The 23455-nt window shown below is 47.7% G+C and overlaps 2 protein-coding genes across 11 annotated transcripts in view; one reads left to right on the top strand and one right to left on the bottom strand.

Annotated features, from left to right (window-relative positions):
* DCAF6 (DDB1 and CUL4 associated factor 6) overlaps positions 1–5601 on the top strand; it is a 141763-nt gene extending 136162 nt beyond the window's left edge. For all 7 annotated transcript variants that reach the window (XM_058540133.1, XM_058540127.1, XM_058540129.1 and 4 more), the window contains one exon: positions 5137–5601. In XM_058540133.1, coding sequence (XP_058396116.1) covers positions 5137–5201 — 65 coding nt within the window. In that variant the 3' untranslated portion in view covers positions 5202–5601. The remainder of the gene's footprint in view (positions 1–5136) is intronic.
* A 493-nt stretch (positions 5602–6094) lies between these two features.
* GPR161 (G protein-coupled receptor 161) overlaps positions 6095–23455 on the bottom strand; it is a 54075-nt gene continuing 36714 nt past the window's right edge. For 3 of the 4 annotated variants that reach the window (XM_058540134.1, XM_058540137.1, XM_058540136.1), the window contains exons 4-6: positions 18247–18351; positions 15517–15636; positions 6095–13423 (exon numbers count right to left, since the gene is read on the bottom strand). In XM_058540134.1, coding sequence (XP_058396117.1) covers positions 13158–13423; positions 15517–15636; positions 18247–18351 — 491 coding nt within the window. In that variant the 3' untranslated portion in view covers positions 6095–13157. The remainder of the gene's footprint in view (positions 13424–15516; positions 15637–18246; positions 18352–23455) is intronic. The other variant, XR_009219874.1, reaches the window with a different exon arrangement.

Raw genomic sequence — 23455 nt, 5'->3', positions numbered from 1 at the left:
TCAGAGAGAGTGGGGAATGGAGAGAAGTATTCTGGGCAAAGTAAAGAGCATATCGTGTTCTTCACGGTCCTGGAGGAGAGAGAGTGTAGCACATCTGAAGAACGGAAAGAAGCTCCACATATCTGTAATTAAAAGAGCTGGAGGGAAAGTAATCCTCACATTGTAAATAGTAACTATTGGTGGGAAAGAGTGAAAATTTCAAATGGTCAAAACAAAACAAAAAATAAACCTGGAATATAAACAAAAAATGTTAGTAGTCCAACAAAATATTTTTGCAATACTTCTTTGGGCTCCCATGTTATTAAATTAATCAGTTAATATCTTTTGATACATTTTCTTCAGTAACAGTGAGTAACCCTTAAAATTCATCCATTTGGATTTCAGATTTGAGGAGGCAGCATTTTACAGAACAAGAAAAATATTTGCTGACTATGATTCCTAAAATTTGCTTGTTCTTTATAAAGAGTTTATCTGGTGAATGGCTCTTCCCGAGTTTCCTTATAGAAAACGAATTCTCTTTTCATTTGTGCAAGAATTTATTTTAACCAGGTGCTAATGTGGCAATTACCATCCTTCTTTGGTTTTAGGATTAGGTAAGATGTTTTATAATATAAAGATTTCTTTGTTCCATTTCTTTTTGCCAGCAGTCAAAAAGAGACAATTTCTAGTTGGTTTAGTCAACTTAACTCACCTTCTCGCTTCTGTTATGTAAAAGAGTAGATAGAAGAAGGTACCCAAGAGTTTATATTTAAGCTGCTTTTATCCTTAAGATATCCACTTATTTGATGAGTCAGTGAACCACCCCTTTCTTCTCCTTCCCTGCAGTACAATAATGTATGGATATTCAAGGAGACTTGGTAGTGGAGTTTGGTCAAATAAGCACAGGCTGGCCCATCCATTACTCCACAGGGCCTCCTGGTAAGTCCAGGGAGTAGATCTGAGACAGCTCCTTCCTTGCAGAGCTGTGATTTTTAATGAAGGGTGCACTTCACATCCCCTGTAGGGCTTTTTAAAACTACAAATACCTGGATCCTATGCCCTAAAGATTCTGATTCATTTTATCTGAATACGGTTTGAGCTTCTGCATTTTTAAAAAGCAACCAAAATTATTCCCATGAATACTGCACTAAAGACTTACAGTCTAGGCCACTTCTTGAAATGTAAAGGCAGTTCTGAGATCCCTAGAAGCTCTGATAGGCTTTGGAGAGACAGTAATTGTGTATATGGACCATTCTAAACTCTTCTAGAGGGCCGGCCCTGTGGCTTAGCGGTTAAGTGCGCGCTATCCGCTACTAGAGGCCCGGGGTTCGGATCCCAGGCGCGCACCGATGCACCGCTTGTCTGGCCATGCTGAGGCTGTGTCCCACATACAGCAACTAGAAGGATGTGCAACTATGACATACAACTATCTACTGGGGCTTCGGGGGGAAAAAAAAAAGTAGGAGGATTGGCAATAGATGTTAGCTCAGAGCTGGTCTTCCCCAGCAAAAAGAGGAGGATTAGCATGTAGATGTTAGCTCAGGGCTGATCTTCCTCACAATAAATTAAAATAAATAGATAAATAAATAAACTCTTCTAGAATATCTTAGAATCTGATCAAGTTACTTCCCTGCTTAAAATTCTTCTGTGCCTCCCCGTGTTCTTAGGGTAGAGTCCAGAGGTGTTAACATGACTTATAAAACCCCGAAGCATCTCTTGATGTTCTTCCCTTGATACCTGTGGACCTTGGCACATGGAAATCTAGATAGCCATGGTGTTCCCCATGATGGGTCTGTAGAGCCTAACATCATAGTGAGCTCACAGTCACTTACCAAGTCATGCACAAATTCACTCCACCAGCAAGTTATGGTAACTTGACTCCAGAATATAACCCGTATTCATGGTAAATATGGTAAATATTTATTATTTACCATAATAAAATGGTAAATATTTTAGGCTTTGTGGGCCACATGGTTTTCATGGCAACTACTCAGCTCTAACACTGTAGTGCAAAAGCAGCCATAGATGGTACCTAGATGAATGGGCATGGCTCTGTTCTAATAAAACTTTATTTACAAAATTAGGCTCTGAGCTGGATTTGCTCATAGGCCATAGTTTGCTGACTCCTTTTTAAAAACATAAATTATGTCACCCCTGCTTAAAACTCTCAGGGACTCCCCATTGCTCTTAAAATAAAACCTAGACTTCCTATCCTGGCCTACGGAGTCCTACAGGACCTGAACTTTGCTGGCCTCTGCCTCCGACTCATTCTGGTTTTCCCCTTGCTCCCCACATTTTAGCCATACTGGCCTCTTTTCTCTTCCTCAAATGTATCAAGCTTGTTAGCACTTTTGGACCTTCACTTGCTGTTTCCTCTGCCTAAAGGACTTTGTCCCTGAACGTCCCATATAATTGAACATAACAGTTAGGTCTTGGCTCTAATGTTACCTCCTTAGAAAAGTCTTGCCTAGTCACCCAGCGTGAGGTCGCTTCATGTGTGTTCTCACACCCTCCCACTCACTCAGCCACTCTCTGTTCATTGCCTTATTTTCCTCAAGTACTTATTCTAACTTTTCATTTCTTATTTGTTTCAGATTAAAGAAGAAAAACACATTTGTTGTCTGTTTTCCTCCTCTAGAAAATGAGCTCATTAAGAACAGAGACCTAGTTTGTCTTATTCACAGCTGGATATGTAGCTCCTAGGACAGTGCCTAGCCCATAATAGTTGCTCAATAAATGTTTGCTGAATGAATGGGTGAATGAACTAGTGTCAAATTCTAGCTAACGATGAGTCTTGCATCTATTCTTTTGTGAAGGATAGCCTGGAAACCAGTACTTTTGTGGAATATAGGTTTCCTTTGGGGAATTTTTTTCTTATCTCCTTGCCCCCTCAGCAAACTTAGTATCTCTTCATGTCCTATCTTCCCCAACCAAAAATAATTTCCTGAAGAAATATTTCTAACAGAGAATAAAAGGTACCTTTCCACAAGTGTAAACCTTATTTACAAAAGCAATTTGGCATTGTCTGCTTTTGAAAACAGTGGATATAGAAGCGATTCTTATTTCCATTTTTCATTTAAAAGAACACAGTGTTCCTCAGATCTCCTTGGTCCATAATTGGCAACTAGAGATTTGTGAAAATGTTGAACTGCTTTGCAATTTTACTACCTCAGTAGCACTTCATGAACAAAAGATTCATTTAATTTATTCTTAGAAATTGTGTTTAAATTCTGAAAGAGATGACTCTGCAGCAGTTGAATGAGTTGGATTTGAGAAAAGAACTATTCTGCCCTCTTCCTCATTCCAGAAGCCACTGTTAATTGTTCTGTGACCTATCTCAGACACTCTGGGCCCTCACTTGTCTCCTTATGGCTTGCTTTGGACTCTGCAGAATTCTAACATCTACTGTAAACTCTCTGATTTAAAGGCTGTGACATTTCTTCTTAACCCTTTATTTCCCCATCTTCATTCATAATGTGACAACCAAAAAGAATTTGGCTAAGAACCCTACACATTTTGCAATAGGCTGATACTGCTTCCTCATGCTCCACTAACATGACAGAATAGGTTTGTTGAATCCAGGATTCCCATGCATGATCATCTGCTTTAGCAGGATAGCAACTTCATGTTTTGTTCTGTCATGAAAGTATATCACACAATAAAAATACTGGTATAATCTCTTCTAGCCTAACGTCCCTTAGGTAGCCTTTTATTGGTCAGAAATTCCTCCACCATGTTTAGATTCCTCAGTGATCTGAAGATCAAAATTTTATTTTGTTCATTTATTTTACAGATGTGTATTAGATACAAATAATAGCTAAAATTTGTATAATTCAAGTAATAAGTCATAGACACATATATTATCTCATTAGTTTGACATTGAATGGAGTCAGCATACAGGGGATTTAGTCTAATTCACTTGGACAATTAAACATATAGTCCCTTCTGTATGCTGTTCTTGGTGTTGCTGACTTGGGATCCAGTGGGAGTATTTAAGCCTGTGTAGATAATAAGTAAAACCTCAGCATTCAGTCTTCTCTTGCTGTTGACAGTGGAATTAAACTGTTCCCCCTATGTCTAATCTTAATATTTTTCATGTTACCTTGGGGAAATGCGTCTGGCAGAAAGGGTTCCATTCTAGTGGTGGTAGTCATTTTATACTCTTGCCTTCTTTATATACCCTAATGTCATGTATCTTGTCTTAGTAGAACTTGCATTCATTTATTCAACACATCTTCATTGAACATCCTGTACTAGGCCCTGAGGATGTAAGATAAAAAGAAAGAACTCCTACCCTCCCAGCAGCTCACAGTCTAGTCTGCAAGAAGACATGCAAACAAGCTCTTACTGCAGTTAGGGTCATCATGATAAGGCTCATACAAGATACTCTGGAATGTGGAGGAAGGACTTGTTAATTATGCAGGTTGGATGTTTGAAAAAGTCCAAGAAAAGTTTCCCAAAGGGGATAATAGTTGTATTGAGATGAGTAAGCAGAACCTTTATAGCTGAAGAATTGGGCAAAAGTGTCCCAGACAGAGGAACAGCGAGTGTAAATCATGAAAGCTTGAGAGAAAATGCTGTGCTCACTCACCAGTTTGTAATTACATATTCACTTGAGTATTTAATCTAGATAAACTCTTGAGGGCAGAGACTGTGCCTATTTTGGTCACCAGTGTATCCTCAGTTCTTAGCACAACGCCTGGAACATAGCAGATATTTAATTTTAAAAATCTTTTTACAAACAAATACACAGACCCTCAAGAATGGTCCCCAGATTCCCTCTCACTCAGCCGTCCTCTCACTTCCCTTGGTGACACCTGATACATCTCCTTAGACTCCTAGACTCCAAAGAACACAGTTTGAAAACCACTGCAGTAGACCATAATACATCGAGAGCTTTAAGGTTTTTCTTTTTAATTTTTGTTTAGAATTACATGCATATTCCAAGTTAGTAGTGCTGTTTCCTCTACTCTTTTTATTTGCCTCAAGAGGCAAAAAGTAACTCATTTACATACAGCAGTGAACTGATTTTTACATGATGATGTGTTGAATTATTATTTACATTTTAACCAGTTTTAAATAAAAGGCATTGAAAATGATTTTAACTGTAATACTGAAAATATTTCTTTTTGTGAGTCTTATGTCTCTGTTTTCCAGACCGATTGGAGGGTGACAGATCAGAAGGCTCTGGACAGGAAAATGAAAATGAGGATGAGGAATAATCAACTCTTATTGGCAAGCACTTAGATGTTCTGAAATTTGTATAAGACATTTATTATATTTTTTTCTTTACAGAGCTTTAGTGCAATTTTAAGGTTATGGTTTTTGGAGTTTTTCCCTTTTTTTGGGATAACCTAACATTGGTTTGGAATGATTGTGTGCATGAATTTGGGGGAGTGTGTAAAACAAAACTAGCAAAATGTTTTAAAAACTTTTTGCCATGTATGAGGAGTGCTAGAAAATGCAAAGTGCAATATTTCCCTAACCTTCAGATGTGGGAGCTTAGATCAATGTTGAAGAGTAATTTTCATTATAGTGAAAATGTTGGTTCAAATAAATTTCTACACTTGCCATTTGCATGTTTGTTGCTTTCTAATTAAAGAAGTTGGTTGTTTTAAGATATCCTGAATTTGACTTTTTATTTAATGCCTTGCTACCTTGACCCACATTTTCGAGTCTTTTCTGTAACATAGGACTGTCTTTCTGTATTCTTTTCTAGATTGAATAACCTTTTCTGTTTTGACTTCTGTGTGATAGAATCACATAGAAGAGCTTTGTTTCATTTCTCCTTCCAAAGTACTTTATCTTCATCTCCAATCATAATGTCTCATGATTAGTGGTACCTCATTACACATGTACAGGAGTTAGGCTTCAGGCAAAAACCACAGAGCATCATAGCTCACAGATATATTAGCACCAGCTGGTTCTGCAAGGCCCTGGCTTCTGGTCTTCCTGTCTCCAACTTCTAGATTTCAACTGAAAGTTGTTGACCGTCAGTCTTCTAATTTCTGCTCCTCCTTAACTCTAGTGTCTCCCTCCACTCAGCTTAAGCCATCGACACCCAGGCCTATATCTTACAGGTTATGACCTGAAACTGCTGCAGACCTAGCCCCTCAGTCCTACCCCCACCCCTCTCTTAAACTGTCCTGCTACTCTCTCTGGCTGGCCCATGACAGGTGTAGCCAAGCAAAGCATCCGTCTCCCATGTAGAGACTAGGGATCCTCTTCCCCACAAGATGGCTGTGAGCCCAGGGACACCTGCTGCTGAGAGAAGACAGGTTGGCTCTTCAAAGAAGAGAGGAAAAATCACTCTACTGTTGGCTCAGGAACTTCAGTTGGACAGGGCACATATACATCCACATTAGGAAATGTGATAAATGGTCAAAGGGAAGAGGAATCAGAGCTTTAGCCAAATATGGCAACTGTATGATTTCCGAAAAGGGCAAGGGTCTTAGTTTCTGGTTCCCAGTTAGTTATGTGACCTGCTCAAGCCATCTGACTTCTCTGGGCTTCTGTTTCCTCTGCTCTAAAATGGAGGTAATCATATTTGCATCACCTATGTCCCAGGGGCTATGTTGAGACCACATGAAACCATGGAAGTAAGTTGAAGGGCTTTACAGAATAACCGAAAAGATGACTGTAAGCATGTAATATATTATTTCTTCCACTGTAATAACACAGTAGCAAGAATATGCTGTAGAGAGCTGTTGGCAAACTGACAGAGCAGAAGCTACTGGAGGACTCTGTGGGGTCAAAGAGTAACTCTTTGGCAGGAAAAACAATAGAAGAAAATCAAAATGGTATTTGTCTACTCTGTTGCAGGATGTTGATAGGGAGGGGACAGAGGATCTATGGGACTTCAGAACTTTCTGCTCAGTTTTGCTGGAAACAAACTACTCTAAAACTGTTACTTAAAAAAAAAAAAAGGTATTTGTCAAAGGAATTAAGTAAGTCCCCTACTTTTAGCGATTTTGCAGAATTTTGGTGTTACATGTTGTAAAGGAGCAGGGCAGGCCAGACAAGCAGTCAAGGAGACCGCAAAGAGACAACACATTCCACAGAGGCCAAGTGGACAAGTGCTGGCTGCTTCCATGAATCAGTGTCTGTCGGGGAAGGGACCCTAGTAAGTTAACGACGGGACCCTAGAGCTCACCTACCCACCCAGAAAAAGGAATATGACTTCAGTTGTGGCAGGTGAGGGGTCAGATAAAGGCAGTGGGTTTTGTGCCTTGAAGTTGTTCTGAGTCTCAGTGATAACCTGCCACCCACCCTTTGACTTTGGTTATGGGATGGACATATAGAGATAGAGCATTGCTGTTCATTAAACCTCCTTTAAAAAATTTGGGTTAAGAGTGTTTGATCTGTATTTCTTGGTCATGCTGAGAAGTCATTTAACAATACTTCATGAATCTGTCTTGGGGGAATTTATGAAAAATGCATGGATGGATGTACCCAGGTGACTGTGGTATGGACATCCCCACCCCGCAGTTTGGCAACAATTGGCCCCTTCCTGCTCAGTCTCCTTCCTCTTTTTAGCCCATGGGAAGGGAGGCTGGAGATAGGCATGTGGGTGTGAAAAACGGGGGTAAAGGGGGAGACCCCAAGAAAGTCCACAGTTCACAAGTCAGAGTACAAATTCACAATTTCTACAGCTATACACATACCAAAAACAGGTATTTAATCAGAAAGACAAAACTATTCTAAATACACTTTTACTTAGTTATAAATACTGGTTTATAATAATCCTAAACATTTTTTTTATCTTTAAAACAATCTTCCAAAAACTTCAAGTGAAATATATTTCAGGATTAGCTTGTTTTTGTTTTGTTTTGAAGGTTGGTTTTTTTAACCACTTTTGCATCCAAGGGTCCATTATCAGCACAGGACTCTGTCATTTAAGCATGTCCACATCACTGATTGACAGACCTACTTCCAAGCAAACAGGCTCTTTCCACTGCACACGCAGTGTGGCCCTGCCTGCCCAGGACTCTGGTCCTCTCTAGGACTGCCTTTTCCTCTGGGAGGGCTGACTCGCCCATGATTTGTGATATTTCAAAATGGTGGAGTCAAAAGGAAAAACAGAAGTGGCTTCTAATTCCTATTAATACTGCTCAGGAAAAACGCTGTCTGATAGAAATGAACACGTGTATGTGTATGCTCTGAAAATAACATTGAGCAAAATTGTGCTCTTGGTTATCTTATGCAGATTTGAGTTTGTGCTTTAAATTCTTTCCAGTGAATCCAATAACTTTCCTTGGGCCTGCAGGAGTTTTTAGGTCTGGCAAGCGGATATTCCAATCTCCCAAGCTCCTTGGTTTACAATAGTTCTTTCTACCTACCTGATAAAGCCCAGCTGGCCTAGTCTCGAATAACGATGACTTTTAACTAGCCCTTGTCCTCAAGCTCCGAAGCTGGGTCCTGCCTTCTCTCAGTCACATGGCCAAGACCTGACGTTTGGCCCTGACTCTGGCTTAATGCACTTTGAGACCTTGGACAACTCCCTTCACTTCCCTAGGCCTCCCTGGATTCTGTGTGTCCCTTCTCCCCAACCCAGAAGCCCAGTCTGGCTCTGCCCCCTCTTACAGTCATATACAACTGTGCTCACAGCCACTTTCCTTTGCTTCAGGGAGAGAACTGATTCCCTTCTCTCTCCCACAGGATTCTCCTGGGGTTCTGTGTCCACTTCGGGGAGTAGCATGGACTCCTGTCCCTGCACTGCCTCTTCCCTCAGGGGCTCAAAGGATCAGAGATTATGTGAATCCAAGAGCCAGAGGCAAGCAGACACTGTCACTGCAGGACAGAGCTGTCCTTAGCACCCAGGGCACATCTCAGGGAGAGCGTCCCTTCTAGGCTGTAAGAGAGGTCAAGGCTGAATTGGGGCTCTACACCAGGCCCCGGGGTTCCATCATCTTTGACAGCCATTAGTAGAAAAGCTTATTTTTGCTCCCTCAGACCTCTTGAATTCCAGATGCTCCTTAGCCTTTCCTCCATCTTCTCTGTCCCTTTCCTCACCTCATCCCTTCTTTCCCCAAAAAAAGATCCTTTGTGCTGTACAGCAAACATGACAATTCCCATGGCAACAACCTCCAATACCTGCTATCTAGGATAACAGTTATCTTTTCAAGATTCTTACTTCTCGTCATGGAGATCCCTGTAAAACAAGAGTGATACACTCTTCCACAGAGTTACTGAGAAGAAACAGCAGTGGCTTAGCATCAGCTCCACCCCAGGTGCTGTGCTGGATGTTTTAACCCACATCATCACCTATGGGGGAGGCTCCCCTGGATTCTGTGGCCCCACATAGAATTAGACTACAAAATCTCATTTTATAGATGAGAAAACTGTGATGCAGAAAGATTGAGTAACTGGCCCAAGAACGCCTAGCTTATAATAAGTGGCAGCGTGTGATCTGAACCCAGAACTTAGCACACCAAAGCCTGCACCAGGCCCACTCCATCACATCTGCACTGCTGTGAAAGGAGAAAGCATTTGGAAGCACCTAACTAATGCCTAGCACACAACAGGCACTCAAATGTCCTAACAGGTCAGGCACACAGTAAGCACTCAATACATGCTAGTTCCTTGCCTCACCCTTTTGTGGCCACATCACCCCCACAGTTTCTTCCAGACAGGAGATAGCCGGGGCTCAACGCTTGACACTTGTCTGTCCTGAGGTCCATCCAGAGACATGTCTCTAATCTGCAAGGATCTCAGGGATATACTGTTAGGGTGGAAAGATACCCATATAGTAAATCTGGACAGGCTGGTAAGATCTCATTGTAGCAAAGCATTCTTCCTCCCTCTCCTGTCCTCCAGACTGCCTTGGCCTATGGCAAACACCGAGTGAGTCTCTGGTTGCTCAGTTCTCTGCAGAGAGACTACACAGCAGCTCCTTAAATGAGAATCAGAACATCCGCACCACAGGGCCCTTGTCTTACATTCCTCCACCTCGCTTCTACGGGGTGATTTACGTAGGATCACACAGCTGAGCAGTGGCAGGACCTGCGACCCTGAGTGGGGTCACACGTGTAAGCAGTTCGCTGGGTGGTCCTTTCAAGGCTGAGGACTGCAGTGGAGACAAAGGAGTTCAGAGCAGGAGGTCTCTGCCAGAAGCAAAAAAGCCTTCAGGTTTACCCTCAGCTCTTCTCTCTCAGGAACTGCCAGTGGCATCACGGTCACACTGCTGCCCCCTGGTGTCCAGGGCCCTGAACTCCAATCTTAGCACCTCTGGCCAAGGAAGAGACTGGGTGTGGAGCTGTGTGTGCAGTAGTCCCCAAGCCTGGTTATCTGGAGCACAGCACAGGGACCCTGTCAGGCGGGAATCTCGAGGAAAGAAGCAGAGATGTGCAACAGCCCTAAACCTGCAAAACCAGGAGGCACAAGACTGAGGTATTGAAGCCAACAAGTGGCCAAATGTCTACCTGCCACTGTCCATGTGGTCCCCTGAGGAAGGCCTCAGGCTGCACCACACAGCAGTATAAAGTGAGTGGGCCTGGGGCTGGTGGCCTCTCAGAAACTTCAGAATGTATGGGATTATCTACTTTTCCTCTGCCCACCCACCTCCTTCTTGCTCTCCTTTCTCTCTCATTCTCACTCAGGCTCAAACAAGGCGAATTTGAATTCCTGAATATGCAAAATATGGTTCTAGCTGCCAAACATCCTCCCATGGTTGGCTCCAATTGTCACCAACTTCCTGAGGTACACTTAACTCGCCCAACTGAGCATATTCACCTCCCTCTGGAGCCTGCAGTTCTATAATCATCACTTGACTTTGCTATTATTTATTAGCATCAGCATCCCCTAGGTCTCTCCCTCAATTAGAGGGCAACACTGTAATGTTACTGCTCACAGAGCCCAGCTTGGTGCTCTGCACACAGTGGATGTGTGGTGTCTCGGAGATGAATAAATGAATGGACCTCAGTAGAAAAAGGGAAACACAGTGAAGCCTTTTGTGAAGTGCAGTATTTCTAGGTAAGCTTAGATTAAATCTTAGTATATCCCACTTGTCTGGGATCAGCCAGTGGGGACTAGTGATCTCAGGACTTTCCCTGGAGCCCAGCCTGGTGTGGTCCAGGGGCAGCACTCTCCAACCCTTGGGGTCCAAGCCAGTGTGCTGCACGCAGCAAGGCCTCACTGGGGAGCCTTCTCAGGTCATTCCAGCCCAGAGGTCAAGGTCTCTCTGCCTTACTCCAGCTCTGTGCATACTAGTTGATCAGGAATATGGTCCCTTTAGAAACTAGACAAGTGCTAGGAAAAAATATATACACACAGAAAACATGCCCTCAGATTTAGGAAGGACACCCAGTAGTGACAGCAGAGTCTCTCTGACCCGCACATCTCATCAGCAGAACCCATAGGTGAAACCGCCCTCTGCTCCTCTGGAAAAGCCGTCTGCTCCTTCCCACTCCCACCCAGAACCTAAACCAGTGCCTGGCAGCCAGCTGACCCTGAATAGTTGTTGATCACCATGAAGGTAGCAGGCCCCCACACCTCAGGAAAAGTCTTTTGTAAACTGCAGACCAGGGCACCAGCCAACCACTGGTTTCTGCCACACAGCGAAAAGACGCTGCCTCACCAGGACTAGCTAGACCTCAAAGCAAACACCACAAAGGTAATTCACTTTCTGGGGTAGCTGCCTTGTAACAGACACAGCAGGATCTCCCTGGAACCTACCCTCTGCTGACCACCTGGAATTCTGAAGGCAGGGAAAGTCCCGCACTTCGCTCATCTCATCACCAGGGCTGCAGGGCAGACACAGGCAATTCAACAGCTTCCAAGTCACCACAGCCACTGCTCCGGTGAAGCCACACTTCACCTGCGGTTCCGACTCAGAAGGGAGAGGGGAGCGGGCTAACCCACAGATCACATCCCTGGGTCCACCTCTGCGGAGGTGCCCTCTTCCACCGTCTCCGCATCTCGGTGGTTGGCATTCCATCAGGAAGTGCTCTAACAGACAAGCCGGACCAGCCCACAGACCTGGGCCTGCAATGCTTCATACGCCCATTAGAAACCACTCAAAAGCTGAGCAAACATTGGTCCCTGAGTCCTTTTTTTTCTATCTCCAACTTAGAAATTCAGAGGAAATCGAAGATCAGACTTGGAAATAATCTCGGAGACCATTCAATCCAACTCCCCACTCCCTTACCCCATTTTCCAGATGGCCTAGACAGGTGACAGAAGTCTCAAACGACATGCGTAGAAGAGGAGCGGGAGTATCGCCTGTGGAACAGGAGGCCAGCTATTCTAACTGGTCAAGCAAAGATCACAAAACAGAATCTATTCGATGAGGTTTTCCTATGTGAAGGGGATTCCCTCCAGGGATAACAGTGTCTCTACATCCTGTTTCACATCACGGCCCTTTTTGGGCTTGGTAAAATCATGGTGTGTCCTAACCAAATGGGTTTTTTAAAAATTCTGGCAATGAAATATCTGGTATCTGCTCCTTCCTCCTGTCTTTTATAGTGGTTTCTCCCTTCTTTTAAATATCAAAGAATCAGTCAATAGGGAGGTGGGCAGGGTAGGTCTCATCCTCAGCAACAGTAGCCCCAGGCCTGTCACCTCCACCCAGTGGCCTGTGAGCTGCCCCTACCAGCACCAGCATGTGACTCCAACAAAGGCGAGGTCATAACCAGAACTTGAGACAGGGGAACTCGATCTGGGGTGCTCTGCTCCTGGGTGCTCCTCTGGGGCCATTGACGGTAGAACCGATGGCCCTACACGGCCTGCGTCTACCACACAGAAGCCGGGGGGATGCTCTTGTTTTGTCAGGAAGAAGTGCCATCCTCCAGAGTGCGCTGGGAAGGGCTCACTCCTGAGGCCTCTGGACAGTGCATGGCTGATTCCCAGGACAAAGGTTGTGAAGAAGAGGAAATGACCCACACAGCAGTTTCCTTCCAAGCCACAGTCTCTAGTCCCCTTCCGTGCCCCGCCTCCCAAAGTCATGGCCACACCTTCATCTGCTTTTCTGTGTGATTTAGATGCCTCTGATCCTATCACTGGGACCCACAAGAAGGCCACATCTGGTCGCACCACAGACTCTGAAGTCAGGGACTATAGACACGGTTTTCAGTGTTTTTTCTGGTGACTGCGTACCAGATGTTGCTCCTTCCCCACGCTCCCAAGGCCGCGGCAGAGACGGTAACGGGCACCCCTCCGAAGGACAGTCCACCCTGAGGCCCTCATCTCTGTTCCGCAGCCAAAATGTTCCCTTCTTTGATGCTCTGCAGCTGGAGCCTCTGACTCACGAGGGTTCTGCTGCCTCGGCGGCCCCCAAAGCCGACCCCTGGGACGGTCCGTGCTGCCATCAAGACCCCGGGCAAAGCCTCCTCCCCAAATAAGTTGATTTTGGCTTCAGCCTCAATGGCTTTGGCCAAGCTGGCTGCGTAACTGTCCAAGGACTTGTGCACATCGGCCTTCACGTGAAGAATAGGGTTCTTGGCAGCTTCTGAGGGAGAAGGCAGAGGAAAGGTTAGTGGAGGGGCCAGGACCAGTGGCCACCCCAGGAATATAAAATAAGCCCACTGTTGCTTCATGCCCCAGGGAACGGAGCCCAACTGAGGTTAAGGGTGTGGGTTTCAAGTCAGATTCCCCAGGCTAAAATCCTTGACTCTCCTACTTATTACCAGGGAAATCTCAGAAGTTTAATCTAACCTCCCTCATCTGTAAAGAGAAAATCACAGTATACCTCTTACTTCAGGGGGTTACTATGACAACTACATAATTCTTTCTAAGATACTTAGCCTTGGTCTGGCCCATAGAAAAGGCTTGATAAATACTTTCTATTAATGATATTCAGAATTTTATATCTCTGAAAGAGCAGTCTGGTCTTCCAGCTGCCTGGAGCAGTGTAGTGTCTATGGCTATGAACCTCCAGAAACCTGAGAGCTGTCTCTCTTCTGTCCATCGCTGCTCAGAGATTCCCCAACGTCATAGAGAACCTCAGAGTTGGAAGTAACATCAAGGGCTCAAGCACACCCCCCAGGATTAGGACCCTTGACAACTAAAATGAACAGAGAGGGAGGGAGATGGGTCTTCAATATCACACCTAGCACCTTACTATTATTAACCTCACTGCCTGTTTTCCTTCTGACATTTTGGGGGAAACAATTTATCCCCCACTCCTCATATTTTCTGAAGAGTAGGCAACTTCCACCCACTGTGACGAACATTTGTCATCCCATTTCAGGGACTTTGAAGCCAGCCACTGGGGCTGTTTCAGACACACAAAAGAGGGAAAAGAGTGGAGGGACAGGTGGCCTCTCCCTGCTCCACTCCACTCTTGGGGCGGGGGGGCGATGCGGTCTGACAGCCGCCTCACTCTCGTCCCTGCCTCAGAGAGGGTGCCTTGGGAACTGCCTCCCCCACTGCATAGGCTGGATGGGGTGAGGTTGGCCCAATGTGGGCTGGGCGGACTGGGGAGGGATGCACTCATTTTTTCACACAGGGGTAATACGCTATAAAGCCCAAGAGGATGCTGTCCGAGCCCCGTTCTTGAGTCCACTTTGCCAGTAAAGCGACCTCTGTGACTCCCCCTCCATTCCTCTGGACTCAGGCAGGGCATGGTAGAAGAGATGGGATTAAGTACCACCCTAAGACTCTGACAGGGCCCATATTTATTTTCACCCTCAGCATTTCTAAAGAACTTGTATCTTAAGTTCCCTGGACGACTCCACCACACCCACACCCAGCCCTGCTGGTGGGGTCCTCACACGGTGGGATCCGGGGAAGGGACTCGTACATCTGCAGGCAGCCTGCACGCCCCTTCGTCACTCTTCCAGACAGCATGTCTGATGGGAAGCTAGACCCTGAGTTCCGGAGGGGCAAGGAGCTGCAGCTGAATTCAGAGCAGGAGGAAGAGAAAAAGGCAGGGACTGGTCTGTGGCAGAACTCACTCCTCTCACGACTCAAGGGCCCTCCTCAGCTTTAGGGGCAACAGACAATGGAGATGGCAGCCTCTGCCCCTGGTCAAGTAGGTGCACCCCTGGGCCACCTCTTCCATCTTCACACGAGGAGGCTGAGGCTCAGAGAGCACAAGTTCAGATTTATAACCGCACAGCATCTGTAAAGGCGCTATGGAGGGCTCGCAAACTGTTTTATCCAGTCAGGCAACTTCCTGAGGGAGGAGATGGGAACCAGGATGCGTGCGTGGGTGCGTGCATGTACTTCCGCAGCCACTGCTTGCCCAGCCTTAGACATGTGTGACCAGGACCTGGGTGGCTGGGTGGCTGGGTGTGTAGACTACAACAGCCACTGCTTGCCCAGCCTTAGACGTGTGTGACCAGGACCTACGTGGGGGCGGGGGGCGGGGGGGTGTAGGCTTCAACAGCCACTGCTTGCCCAGCCTTAGACGCTGCTGGCTCCGAGAGCTGGGAAGCCTGAGGACTCAGGTGGGACCGGCAGGCAGGGAGGACTCATGGGGGTGGGCGAAGGTGGCAGCCCTGGGATGTTGGGGTTGGGGGCAGGGCTGACCAAGGAATTTTCCTCAGATGCTTTCCCTTCCCCAACGTTGTCCTGAAGCAATCAGTCACAGAAGCCAACCTCTGATCTGGTCTACTTCATCCTCAAACGTCACGGAGCTCCTCCTCTTGGGGGGGCAGGTACAGTGGGAGGGAGGGTTGTCATCAGACGTGTAGTCCTCGAGCAGCATCACGTCTGTTCCTAAAGCCAAGGGCAGACTGTGCACAGATAACCAGCAATACGAGGTCCTCGTCGCTGACTCCTTCTCCCCTCTCTCAACACCCTTCACATCCCTCTCCTCCATTTATCCAGACCCACAAACAGGTGCTGCTCACTGCCCTGCAGCATGTGCCCGAGAAACACTCTGCCCATCCTCCCACTTCAGGGAGTCTGCAGCCAGCCATGGGCCTGCTTCAGACCCACAAAATACAGCAACGTGATCCAGAGCGGGGCGCTATGTGCCACAACTAGCACACTCAGAAGCGTTGTCTGCCAGACCCGCTGTGGAGGCGGGGGGAGGGCCTATTAGAAGGAGCTCTGTGTTCTGAGCGCTGCTTCTTACAATGTGAATTTCCATCATTGTAGTTAAAACACATTGTGCTAAATAGACATTCAAAATTTGAAAATGTAAAGTTCTTTGGGGATCAAAAAAGGATTGAAAAAATACCCCTAAAACAGTGGAGAGATCAAGGCTGAGAGTTAGGAGGTCCTACTAGAGAGAGCTGGGCAGAGCAGGCAGGGGGAGGGAGACGGGGCCGGGGCAGGGAGGAGACGGATGTTGGGACCAGCCTGGGTCTGTCTTAGGCTCCAGCTTTGCACCCTACAAGGCCTTAGTGCTCAGGAAATTAGGAGAAGGGGGAGCCCGGAGCTCCTCAGGTTGTTTCAGAACCACCTGCAGAGGCGTTACGTCGACCTCCACTCCAGCAGGGGCGTTCCTCGGCCGGCATTAGGACTGGTGGTCAGGCACACGGGCTCGAGAGTCGGACAGGCCGAGGGTCACGGGCAGGTTACCGATCCCCGGCGTCTCCCCACGTCTGTGAGACGGGGACTGTAATTCAATCTACCTCACCGAGTGGTTGTGACCACTGAGTCAAGATGTGTAGAGATGTGACACGGCGGCTGGCACAGAGCAGGTGCTAAGTCAGTGGAAGCCACCACTAATAAGGACACGGCTAAGAAAGGACGGGGCTGAAACTCACGCTCTGCCCTGCGTGACCCCAAAGCCCACGCTCTTCCTCCTGCTGACAATGCTGTGCCCTCACTGTCCCCTTGCTCCTTATGCCTGGCCACCTCCTACTTCCTCTTCAGGTTTCAACATCACTTCCTCAGAGAAGCTTTCCTGACGCTGCTCTCCAGAGCACTCCCACCCCCGTTCCATGTCCCCCTGGCACTCCGGCTTCCCCTGCCATAGCTCTCACCACAGTTATCATCTTTTTTTAATAGCGGAGTTATTGAGGTATAATCCACATCCCATACAATTCCCCCTTTAAAGTGCATGGGATGGATGTGTGTCTTCTCCACTGGACTGAAAGCCCCACGAGGGCAGTTCACCACTCACTCTCCAGAAGCTAAGACAGTGTTGGCTAATGCAGGGGCTTGGCAGATAAATATCTGTTGAATGAAGGAATGTCACACTGCCTCTGGATCCCTGTTGGTTGTCTGAGAAAGGAAATAGGCTGGGGGGTCACAGAGACCTTCCTTTACTTCAAATCACAGGAGGGACTTGGAGCTAGCGGGGACAGTGTGACAAGTGGTTCAGCCTGCTGGGCTGCCAGGTGAGGGAACATTCTCAGGGAATATTCTCCTTCCAGGGAAGATTCTCTTTGACAGAAGGCCTGGTCTCGGTCCCTGCCCAGGGTCGGCCCCCAGAGTTCCATGACACAGGCTCAGGTGAGGAGACATGGGTCCAGGTGGGGAGGAGTTTTCAAAAGCTCCCAGCAGCGGAGATGGAGGAGCACAGAGCAAAATACCCACCGCCCAGCTCGCTACTTCGTGTTCGGGATGCGGCCCCACTCCCCTCACACCCAGCACATGGACGATCGCCAGCCCGGGATGGGTGACAGATGCCATGCTTCCTCAGCAATGTGGGGCCATGAATGTCTGGCGGATGGGCACACACTGCCGGCCTCTGCCCTCGTGCCTCTCCCCAGGGCCTCTGAGATGCCCAATAATGCACTGGGCGGGTACAGGATGGGGCGCTCAGCTCCCACGGGCAGCCGGGAGCAGGCTCTGACTCACGGAGCCCACTGCTCAGAGGAGGAGTGGCCGAGTCTGCACGATCATCTGGGGGATTTGCAGGCCTGTGGTGGAGACCGAGTTTCTCGAAGGCAAGGGCGCAGGGTGTGGAATGATGGTGACAAGGAATGATGGTATCTGACCTCGTGATCTTGCTGGAGCTACCCTTGATATAGGGATTACTACCCCCACTTCACAAATGGGGAAACTCGAGGGTTTAGAAAGAGATGAAGCAACTTTCCTAAGATAACACAGCCCATCAGAGACTGAAAACCAGGCAGCTCGACTCCAGAGCCTGTACCAGCCGATGGTTATTATCATTCCAGTAACAACGCACAATCATTTAGCATTTTAACCTTTCAAAGGCTCTCCCTTAATTTGAATCTCACAACAACCCTATGTGGCAAAAAGAACAGGAACTGAGATCCCCATTTTATAGACGAGAAAACTGAGGCACAGAAACGCTGGAAACGCAGAGTCTAGACTCGCCCCATGCCCCTTCCCTGCACCGTGGGGGACGTCCCTCCTCCCAGCTCCCAACCCGGCATCGCGGAACCGCGACAGGTGGGGGCTTACCCGAGTCCTGAGAGCAGCTGAAGCCGGTGTCCCCGGTGCTGCTGCTGTTCCCCAGGGGCTGTCCGCCTGCCATGAGCGCCGTGAGGTGTGGGGACAGGCCCAGGTCTGAAAGGCAAAGCCGGCGCTGACTGCGCAGTCCTCGCGCTGCCAAGGTGGCCCCGACCCTCCCACTCCGCTCGTCCCGACGGGCCTCACCTCCCGCTCTCCTGTCCTCTGTTCCCCTTGCAAGTTGTGCTCTCTACCCACAGAAAGACGGAAGCCCTTAGCTGCGCTTTCCCCATCTTGCCCCTCGTTCCTATCCCAGGGGAGTATGCACTGCGATGGGATTCACTGGGTCACCCAATGGGGAAACTCTCATGACACCGTAAACACCAACCAGGCAGGTGGGAGAGAAAATGCGAGGTCAACAGTCGTGGGAGATCTTCCAGTTAAACACGGAACGTGGGTACACGTTTACCTCCTGAAATCCTACTGGAATACCAAAAAGGGACTTTTTTTTTTTTTAAAGAGGCTTAAACCCTAGAGGGGGAGAGAATGTTTGTAGCTGGAAAGTGTACAGGTGAGGGCAATGAAACCGACCCAGGAAAGAGCTGAGGTTGGCAGTGGGGGAGGCCTAGGAGGAGGCTGGTTCTCACCCAGGGCCCCGGAAAGCTCTGGAATTGGAGGCCCAGGAGTCTCTGCAGGCAGGCAGCTCGACAGAACATCTCTATCGGGAGCGGTGCATCCCCTCCTGCTCTTCCCAGTCCAGGTTCCTGGCGCCTGGCCCCCAGGCTGGCAGGAGGGTGGAGGGAGAGAACTGGGACCGGCCTTGGAGACACAGGCACAGCTGAGGCAGCACAGTGCGAGTCCACAGAGTTAACAGTGGGACCCCTGTCCCCTTACCTCCCTCAACCTGGGCAGGAGACTGGAGAACTCTGCCCCAGGGAAACCCAAGGAGCCCTCGAGGGAAGCCCTGCAGGCACTGGGAGGGGGCGCCCCGTGGAATGGCCCAACCGACCACCCTCTGGTCAATGCACCTCCTGCTCCACTGCCCAGGGCTTCCCAAGGGCTTTCTGGTGGCCCGTTATTAACAATGAAAGGACGGCCAAGATCACCAGGCATTTAAGGAAAGGCACTAGCTCGAAAGACAGAGATGGGGGGAATAAAAAGGAAAGAAAGAAAAGAAAAAAAACGGATCTCAGGGAAGACAATGCAGGGAGCTTAAGAAAACAAAAAAATTCTAACTGGGTATCCTCAGAAAGTTGAGAGAAAAATGAATCCATGAAGAAAAGAGCTGGAGGCTATGGAGACCACGGAGATAACAAAAAGGAGCCCCTAGAATTTAAGAATCTGGCACAAAAGGTAAACTCCTCCCATCTCTCGAGACCTGCTGCCTAGTGGATTTAATGAGCTACCATAAAGGACACCCCCTAGTCTCCCACAGCGCACTTACAGAGAGGGGAGGACTCCATTCTTTACTTTCATCCTAATTCTTCTGAGGGTACAAGCTGATAGAACATACACTTTCCCTTCTTCCCCAGAGTCAAGGAGGAGGATGGTCATGGAGGGAAGGGCAGTAACTGACGGCAGAGCAGGCTTCACTCAGAACTTCCCTTTCATGAAATTTGGGAATCTCACTTTTCCAAGAAGGCTTCCCATTTATTGGGGGCTGGTGTGTAGAGGGCTGGTACCAGAGAAGACCCCAAACATGATCATTCCCTCCAAGGGTCCTGGCCTCAGAATATGACTATGTCTCAGCAGCAAGCATGGCCTAGGGGGGGCGGGGGGGTGGGTCTGTGGGGACCATCCACTGTGAACTGGGATGGCTGTGGCCACAGTGGGTTTGGACACCATCTCTGAGGCTGCAGTGAACCCCAGAAACATGTCCTAGAATCCAGCAGGGGGAGGAATCATGTGACCCAGACCGATGTGGCTCAGCTAAAAGGTCTGGACACAGGGCAGCCAGGTGGCATCTCCCTATTCTGCTTGTCCAGCATTAATCACTGGCGAGTGGGCACCGTTGCCCTGAGTTGCTTCACATGAAACAACAATATATCTACTGGGCTGAGCCCAATCCAACCCCTTTTACGAAGTTTTTTTAAAAAACACAAAGCAACAGGCCCAGGGACTAGGTCAGAAGCCGGGGGTGGCCAGAAGAGTCACCAGTGCCTTTTAGAGGCTAAAAGAACAGGAGCAATCCTGAGGTGAAACAGGCACTTTGAAGTAACCAGAAGCTAGGTGGCACCAGGAAAGGAACTTGGAAAAGCAAGACAGGAAAATTCAGAGGCCCTGGGGTTGCCTTCCCTCCCTCCAGCCCAGTCCTCTCAAAGGTGGCCCTGGAGCGGGGCATTTCCTCTGAGTAAATACGAGTTGGTGTCCTCCTCCCCAGAAGATAAACGGGAAGGCTCTATCTCCAATTCCAGGAGCTTCAAGCATCAGGCAAGAGCAGCATTTGGAGAGGCTGCCTTCCCACGATGCCCAAGCCACCCTGCAAGCCCAGGGTGGGGGTGGGGCCTGGGCTCGCCGCCCTGGCTCGAGTGAAGGTCTGGATCTGCTGGTGGGAGAGCTGCTGCAAGAGCTGCCTGCCCTTTTTCCCGAAGGCCCCTTCTGTGCTCTGATCGCCTGTAGCCACCTGTCACTCTGGATTTGCAGTGGGTGTCCTAAGACCAACCGTTAGACTAGAAGTCAATGTCCACTCCAGGGCTGACCTATCCACATGAGGCGGGACTGCCTGGCAACCTTGAGGTGGCCTGGAGATCTAAGTTCCTGCGTGAGCCCTGTGGGAATCTGCTAAGGAGACCGCACAAGCAGAAGGTATTTTGGTGGCTCAGTGATCGCTGGCACCCCACGAAAAACCTAAGCTTTTGCATCTCTTCAGTTTGGGGCTAACAGAATGAGAAAACCAAAATCCATTGATTGTGGCTGAAATCTACGTATGAAATAAACATGACATTGTGTTTATAAAACTCCTAGCATCCCAGGGTCAGCTGGGAAGCTCTAGATCTTTGCAGAATGCCACTGTGCCTTTGCTCATAAGCACTGTTGGGGAACTTTGTAATTCCATGTCCCGGTTCCTTTGGTTACAACTTTCCAGGTACTCATGCAAACAGAGAGGAACGAAACCAAGACAGGGCCTCCAAGTCATTTCTTGATGACTTTGGGATAGATCTTATCATCCTTCTTACCCAGTGCTAACACTAGAGCACATGCATTTTCTGGGGGTGAGGGAGGTGGCCCAGAATCAGGCTGGGGAGGGAAAGCCGATCTGGGTTTAGGAGTCTGCTGCAGATCCAAGTCATGCCCACAGAGGGCACTAGACCAGAGTTTGGTCAGCCCAGGCTTAGCCAGAGGAACCAGGGGAGGAGGTGGAGGCCAGGGTTCTCCCTCCCGATCAGAAAGACAGTCAGCATTCCTGCCATGGACAGGGTGGGGTGTGGGGCTGGGGTGAGCACTGCATTCTGCTCTGTTTCCAAGACTCTTACTGGTGTTACTGGCCTTCTCCTGCGATCAGGACCTTCGGGGAAGAGACAACAGTGACCCTCCAGCTCCCAGTCCTGGAGAAGGCCAACAACTCAGAACCCACCATCCCACGTGCTCTTCAACCCAAAAACATCCCACAAGACTGCCTTTCCCTCAATGAGGAGGAGATTGCCAGCTGCCTTGGACTTGCCAACCCAACCACAGCTGGTGTTTTCCGCCTGTTTTCACAGTCTCATGAACTCTTCTAGGATAATCACAAGTGACTTGCATGGAAAATCTTGGCCCAAAAAGCAGATGTTTCTTTTTGTTCTGTCTACCCTCTCCTCCTCCATTCTCTTTCCTCATTTTTTGCCCTTCCTCATTCTTAACTTCATTGGAATGGAAAACATTTAATATTTTTTGCCCAGAAGATAAGTGATTTTACAAAATCTGAACAAGTAAGTTAATCAGTAAAATGAAACCAGACCCTGAATGCACTCTTGGCTCACAAGTCATACTTGGAAACATGGTCTTGCCAGTGGCAGGGGATGGGCATTTCAGTGGTTAAAATACTGGGATCCAGAGTGATTTTTTTCTCCTATGGTCAAAATAAAAAGTCCCAGAATTCTTTCCTCTCTCAAGAAGTAACACTCCATCAGTCCGTGAAATAAATCAGTGATGTTGGTTTGTTTAATTGCCACATGGAAAAGATCTCTTGTCATCACTACCACTGAGTATTCATGATAATTAAGAGTTGTTATTTCTTTCCACCCTCTTGAGAGAGAAGGCGGAAGACCTCTCTACTTCATGAAGACAAAAAATTAACTTGAGTGGTTTTAGTTGCCCAAAGTCATCCAGCAAGAGATTAGAACTGCAGTCTGAACTGGCTCCTTCCGTAAATATGATCTGATAAGTGCCCTCAAAACCTCTCTTCCAAAAGCTCATCCAGGTGATCATCTCCCTCAAATACGACCCTAAAAATCCAGCTACTTCCTCATGAGAACACTACAGCAATAACTGCTGGAGGCGAGATACACTGAGGCATGCGGAAAATAGTGGGCGAAGGCTGAGGGAGAAACAGGATAGCTGCATAGCCTCAGAGTATCTCCTCTGTTGTATTTATTAATTTCAATGGAAAAAAATAGTGACTCAACAGTGGAGAAACCGGGCAGACATCACCTTAACTGTATGGACTAAATGTCCGTGTCTTCTCCAAATTCTTCTATTGAAGCTCTAACCCCAATGTGTTGATACTCAGATGTGGATCCTTTGAGAGGAATTAGGTTTAGATGAGGTCATGAGGGTGGAGTCCTCATAAGAAGAGACCAGAGAGCTTGCTCTCTCCCATCCTCCCCACCACCCCCACCATGTGAGGACACAGCAAAAAGACAGCCAAGAAGAGGGCCCTCACCAGAACCCAACCATGCTGGCACCCTGATCTCAGACTTCCAGACTCCTGAACTATGAGAAATAAATGTCTGTTGTTTAAGCTGCCCGTCTATGGTATTTTGTTATAGCAGCCTAAGCAGATTTCACCAATAGGTTAAGGGTAACATTAACTAGTAATAAGACATACTGACATATGATCACCCCCACAATATTCTTGCCAAAAAAGTATCACCTGATTCTAATCTTGAGATCACATCAGCTAAACACAAACTGAGGGGCATTCTACAAAAGCCCTGACCAGTACTCTACAACAGTGTCAATGCCATGGAAGACAAGAAAAGAACAAAGACTTGTCAAAGACTGAAGAAGACAAAAAAAAAGG

This window comes from Diceros bicornis, chromosome 4 (assembly GCF_020826845.1).
Source record: "Diceros bicornis minor isolate mBicDic1 chromosome 4, mDicBic1.mat.cur, whole genome shotgun sequence".
In the NCBI taxonomy this organism is placed as follows: domain Eukaryota; kingdom Metazoa; phylum Chordata; class Mammalia; order Perissodactyla; family Rhinocerotidae; genus Diceros; species Diceros bicornis.
Note: the sequence above shows the minus strand (reverse complement) of the source record. Positions and strands in the feature narration are given on the sequence as shown.